This window comes from Phyllostomus discolor, chromosome 4, assembly GCF_004126475.2.
Source record: "Phyllostomus discolor isolate MPI-MPIP mPhyDis1 chromosome 4, mPhyDis1.pri.v3, whole genome shotgun sequence".
NCBI classification, from domain to species: domain Eukaryota; kingdom Metazoa; phylum Chordata; class Mammalia; order Chiroptera; family Phyllostomidae; genus Phyllostomus; species Phyllostomus discolor.
This window is the reverse complement of record NC_040906.2, coordinates 115657063-115662993: the sequence shown is the minus strand read 5'-3', so window position 1 is coordinate 115662993 and position 5931 is coordinate 115657063. Positions and strand designations below refer to the sequence as shown.

The window sequence follows — 5931 nt, the reverse complement described above, 5'->3', positions numbered from 1 at the left end:
CGTAGAAGGAAGGGGAAGGGGGTGTGGAACCTCACCCCCCCACCCCCACCCCGCCGAATGCCGCAATTGGCCAAAAAAATAGTAATCCGTTTTTAGGCTTCCCTTGGGCCCTCTGAACCCGGTTGCAATGAGGAACCCAGTCTCTCCCATCCGGGTGCCCCTCGCCTTCTCCCGCGCTAGTAACTGCCTGCGGAGATTCTGGAACCTCAGGCCACGCCAAACTGCAGAGGCTACGGCGGGGGGGCGGGTAGGATAAGCGTTTTGGGGTGGCAGGAATAGGTTGGGGGTACGGGGTGGTGGAAAAGAAAAGAAAAAACCAGAGGCATGCAAGCGGCTCCCTAGCCAGCTGTTCCAGCTGCCGCTTCCTCCGGCGCGGGCCGGGCGGTGCAATATTCCCTCCCCCCTCCATCTTTCTCACCACTACCTGTCCCCCCAACCACCACACGCACACATTCCCCCCACCAGTAGCGGATCTCTGGCCTGTAAGGGGATAGTAGGGAGGAGCTGGGGGGGAGGGGGAAGCCTGCGAGTTTCTAACCTTGTTCTTATAAACAAACCCACATGTGCAGCTGCCGCTGCTGCAACTCACCCCACAATCCCGGATATAAGTCCTGCCCCTTTAAGAGGAAAAAAAACTTCCCCCGCCTGCCTCCCACCCCACCCATCCACAAGGACCTTTGTCTCTCCACCCTCTTTGTCAGTCCGCCCCACCCCATACCCCCCTCCAATGGGGATGAACCAATGGGCGAAGAAAATAAGGCCGGTCTTCTGACGTCATCGTAGCCGGCGAATCAAAGGACGCGTTGGTGGGAGGCCTCACGGAGGGCGCGCCCGAAGGAAGGAATGCAGGAGAAAGGAAGCTTGCAGTCAAGATGGAGACAGCTAGTTGTTCCACTGCCGTCGTGGGGAACGGAGATACGGTGTCCCAGCGGGACCGTAGTCTGGTGCCTGAGCGGCTTCAGAGACGAGAACAAGAGAGGCAACTGGAGGTGGAAAGACGGAAGCAAAAGCGGCAGAACCAGGAGGTGGAGGAGGAAAACAGCGACTTTTTCGCTGCCGCCTTCGCTCGGGAGCGAGCAGCCGTGGAAGAGCTTCTGGAGCGCGGGGAGTCCGTCGAACGACTGGAAGAGGCGGCCGCTCGGCTTCAGGGGCTGCAGAAACTTCTCAATGACTCGGTTTTATTCCTGGCCGCCTACGATGTGCGGCAGGGACAAGAAGCGCTAGCGCGGCTGCAGGCCACCCTGGCCGACAGGCGCCAGCAAATGCAGCCCAAGAAGCGTTTCGCTTTTAAAACCCGGAGGAAAGATGCTGCTTCGGCCACCAAGGTAGATGCGGTTCCTGGCACCCCCTCGGCGGAAGGCATCCCGGCCTCCCCGCTGCCTTTGAAGGAGGAGGAAGACTTCGGCTCCAGCTGGCTCTGCGGCTTTTCCAACCTAAAATCCCAAGTCTTGGAGAAGAAAGCGGAGGAGTTGCACCAGCGAGACGTCCTTTTGACCGAGCTGAGCAACTGTACGATCAGACTCTATGGCAATCCCAACACCCTGCGGCTGACCAAGGCCCGGAGCTGCACGGTACTTTGCGGTCCGGTGACCACCTCTGTGTTTCTGGATGACTGCAGTGAGTGCGTCCTGGCGGTGGCCTGCCAGCAGCTCCGAGTACACACTACGAGAGACACCCGCATCTTCCTGCAGGTGACCAGCAGGGCCATCGTGGAGGACTGCAATGGGATCCAGTTCGCTCCTTATACCTGGAGCTACCCGGGGATCAACAAGGACTTCGAGGGCTCTGGTTTAGATAGAAGCAAAAATAACTGGAACGACGTTGACGATTTCAACTGGCTGGCCCGGGATGTGCCCTCGCCAAACTGGAGTATTCTTCCGGAAGAAGAGCGAGTGATCCAGTGGGACTAAGCAGCTGCTACTCTTCACTCCTACCAAATTCTTTCTTTGTGGGACTGACCTCAACAAATGGGACCCCAAAGTTTACTTATTGTTGTCACACAGTGTATGTCTTGAATATTTAAGACTTGAAATTGTGATAGGCTCCTGTTTGTGATTTCCATTAAATTCGCGACAGGTATAACGCTTTATTTTTGCTACTTGGGTAATGTCTAGGAGCTGTTACTTGGCTATGATAGTTTGAAGCCATGGGGGGAAAAGAGTGTGGTTCTGTGTGTGTGTGTGTGTGTGTGTGTGTGTTTTATTTGTGGTATTTAAAACTTACTGCATGATAAAGCAGGCCTTCAATAAAATACCTGTTTAATAAATGAATTCAGTAGGGCTCTAGCAGGAGCCAGTTAATGTGGGGTTAGGGTATCAAACTTGTGCAAAGTACCATTAATGAGAATTTTTTGTAATTGAAATGTTGACTTCAATAGGTATTTCTCAGCAGGGCGCTCTTTGGAAAAGTTCCTCTTTGGTCTTCAGCTACACCTTAGCTTGGGCATCTGGAATCCAGCTAGTCATTGACTAGTTTGGGTCCAAAATTTTAGCTTGGACCCCCAGAGGCTCATGAGCCTTCCCAACTGTAAAACCAACATAATTATAGCTACCAACTTTTTGTGCATTTAAAATGATATAGACACTGTTCTGAGTACCTTACATACACTTACTAAGTTCTCAAAATCTTAGGAGGTAGGTTCTGTTAGTAGTATTTTTCAAGTGAGGAAACAAGTATGTTGCTTAAGGTCATACATGCTGGACTGCAATTTAAAACAGCTGGCTGGCTCCACGGCACACTTTCTTAACCCACTACAAGATAGCCATTTTGAATAGTGGTAATTGAGTTGAAAAGAAAGCATCGAAAATAGTTTAAAAGGGCAAATTACTTTTTTAAAATTTTCAGGAATAGTTATGCCACATCCCCTCATACAAGAAAATTGAGGCAGACACCTCAGTCTTTTTTTATTTAAATGGTGTTAGATACAACCATGTGGTGTTAAGTATAATATGTAACGTGACATTTTAATGGCAGGCTGAAGAGAAGAGGGCACAGAGATGAAATCTAGCTGTCTTAATTTTTTCACTAATTTGGCTATAATTCTCTGGTTACAAATTTAGCTTTCTGCTCTATATACTACCATTCATTATTCTTTTTTCCTGTTACAAAAATACACTTTATTAAATTTATTGGGGTGACATTGGTTAATAGGATCCTGTAAGTTTCATATGTACATTTATGATATAAGATCAGTAAATTGCACTGTGTGCCCACCACCCAAAGTCAGACCAGCTTCCATCACCACATACTAGGCTCCCTCCACCCCCTGCCTGCCCACCCTCTTCCCTCTGGTAACTACTATACTCGTCCATGTCTGTGAATTTCAGTTTTATATCCCACATATGAAATGAGTGAAATATGAGTGAAATATATGATTCTTAGCTTTTTCTGACTGAGATTTTGCCTAGCATAATATTCTTGAGGTCCATCATGTCGCAAGTGGCAGTAAATGGAAAGTTGGAAGATTTTTAAAAAGTCTTTTTGGGTCTGGTTGCCTGTAACTTAGTTGCTTTTTATTTGATCATTGCCACAAGTGTTAATGCACTTGAAATACCTTAAGTTTTTATATGTTTAATATTTATATGTTCTATTTTGTCCCCCAAAAAAGGATTTAAAGTAGTCTGTAGGATGTGTGAAATGTAACAAGACAACAAAAACACATGAGAAGGAGGAACAGGATAAAGTCACAAACCAGAGGCAGAAATGAGGTGATAAAAGTGTAGCCTGTTGAGCTCAATTCCTTAGCCAGAGGTTAATCCAGATTTTTTTTCCCTCAACTGTTTGACTTGAAAAAGGATCCTAATCAGTTTTACAACCTGCAACATGCACAAAGAAGAGGGGGGAAATATCACTTGCTTAGAAGAAATAATCCTGGTAATAAGAGAAACATTTTCTAATAAAATTCTCAACCATGTCTTCACAGTAGAAACTATGACAGGTGTCCTGAGACTTTGCCCCTGAAGGCTGATGGTTTCACACCCAGTGTACTCCGGGAGAAACCATGCTCCAGGCTCTAATGGGCTTGCAATTCATATATGTAAAAGGACCCTTATTACAAGAAAGGTAACTGTAGCTAAAGAAGGAACCTCATGAACCTTTTGGCAAACCTGCAGTTTGTGGTAGATAATAAAGTCACAATATCATGACAGTTTGAACCCTGGTTAATGCTTGCAAATCTCAGCTTGCTGCTTAGCAAGCCTATCCTGCTTTCCTGAGTGGCCTGCACCACACTACTTATGCCAACTATTCCAGATCTTTTCTGTTTTCCTACAGCTCAAAATTCCACATCTGTAACTGCTGACTTCGTTTAACACATTATAGACCATCCAACCAGAACCCCCTTAACATTCCTCAATGTGTGAAAAAATTTCCATCTGCACTGGTATTCTCACTTAGAGGCATTATCTCCCGCCCAGAGTTACTACTTCCACTTACCCAAACCCTCGTATCTCCTATAGATGGTGCTCCTTTTCCATACAGCCTTTTTCTTTTTCAAAAGACTGGATCTTGAGATCCTGCACCATGTGTTACTGAGTGATGTTCCAGCTCCTTCCCTCTGCTGTCAGCCATCTTTAAAGGGTAGCTTGTCCACCTACATCTATATCGACTCCTTCTCTGTGTCTTTAATTTTACCTCTTTTCTCTGCTGAACTGGCTCTTTGATGGTATCAACAGCCTAGGTACCAAATCTAATAGCTCCCTCACCTCCTCCATCTTTACCTTTCCATTCTAGGTGTAATTGAAGTTCTATCTTTCCTTGACCTCCATAGCCTTGCTCTACACTGTTTCTCTTATTACAGCTTCTATACCTACATTGGGCTTCTGGTGACTTACAGCCATTACATGTGAGTGATGCCACAAGTTTTGTCTTTAAGCTTCTTTCATTTGATCTCTTCAGAACTTCAACTCTCTCAACCTTACGTGCACAGTTCTACATTTGTATCCCCAACCCCCACCCTCAGTGGGCTCAATGGCCTTCAAATTCCACATATCCCTAAAACCTCCATTTTCACCTCTTTCCCTCCCCAGTTCCATGTTTCATTTACTGATACATAACTATTTTCCGGGCACATAGTGCTTACCGGGGACAGCTAAAGGCAATGAGTAAGGCTGCTGGAGGTAAGTTAATAGGGAGCTGGGGACTAGATGACTTGGCAGATGACTTCAGGGGTTTTTAAAACATTGTACAAACTAAGCAAAACTTGTCTGCAGTCTGCATCTGGTCCCTGAGCTGTCCAATTTGTAGCAACAGATTTCCAAATCACGTCAGTTCTGTCCTCAGCCCTTTCATCCTGTCCTCTCAAGTCTTCCTGCCATTTCAGAAAGTTCGACCTTAGGTTTTCCCTAAACTAAAACTGCAGTGGATTTTTCAACAACAACGAGGCTGGGACAGAACAAAACCTATGTTAAAGTGATACCCCTGACTTCAAGCATCAATTAAAGTAATTTTAATAAGTTTTTATTACGCAAGCCTAATGATAATAGTCATTACAATGAGGGACTGTTACACCAATAAGTGTAATAACCATACACTTTCTTTTTTTAAGTATCTTTTATTGATTATGTTACTACAATTCTCTCAATTTCCCCCCCTTTGTCTCCCTCCACCCGGGCTCTCCCTTCCCTCCAGCATTCCCCCTCCCTAGTTCATGTCCATGGGTCATGCACGTGAGTTCTTTAGTGTCTCCATTTCCTATATTATTCTTAACTTCCTCCCGTCTATTTTGTACCTACAAATTATGCCTTTTAATCTCTGCATCTTTCTCTCCTTAATCTCCCTCCCCCCTCCCAGCCAATAACCCTCCACCATACCTATGATTCTGTTCCTGTTCTGGTTGTTTGCTTAGTTGTTCTTTTTTTTTTAGATTCAGTTGTTGATAGTTGTGAATTTGTTGCCTTTTTGATGTTCATAGTTTTGATCTTTTTCTTTTAA

At 45.7% G+C, this 5931-nt stretch overlaps 1 protein-coding gene across 1 annotated transcript; it reads left to right on the top strand.

The window, feature by feature from the left end:
- Positions 1-801: 801 nt before the first annotated feature.
- TBCC (tubulin folding cofactor C) lies at positions 802-2524 on the top strand. Its single transcript, XM_028510697.2, has one exon. The coding sequence runs from the start codon at positions 873-875 to the stop codon at positions 1908-1910; it is 1038 nt and encodes a 345-aa protein (XP_028366498.1). The 5' UTR covers positions 802-872; the 3' UTR covers positions 1911-2524.
- Positions 2525-5931: the final 3407 nt, after the last annotated feature.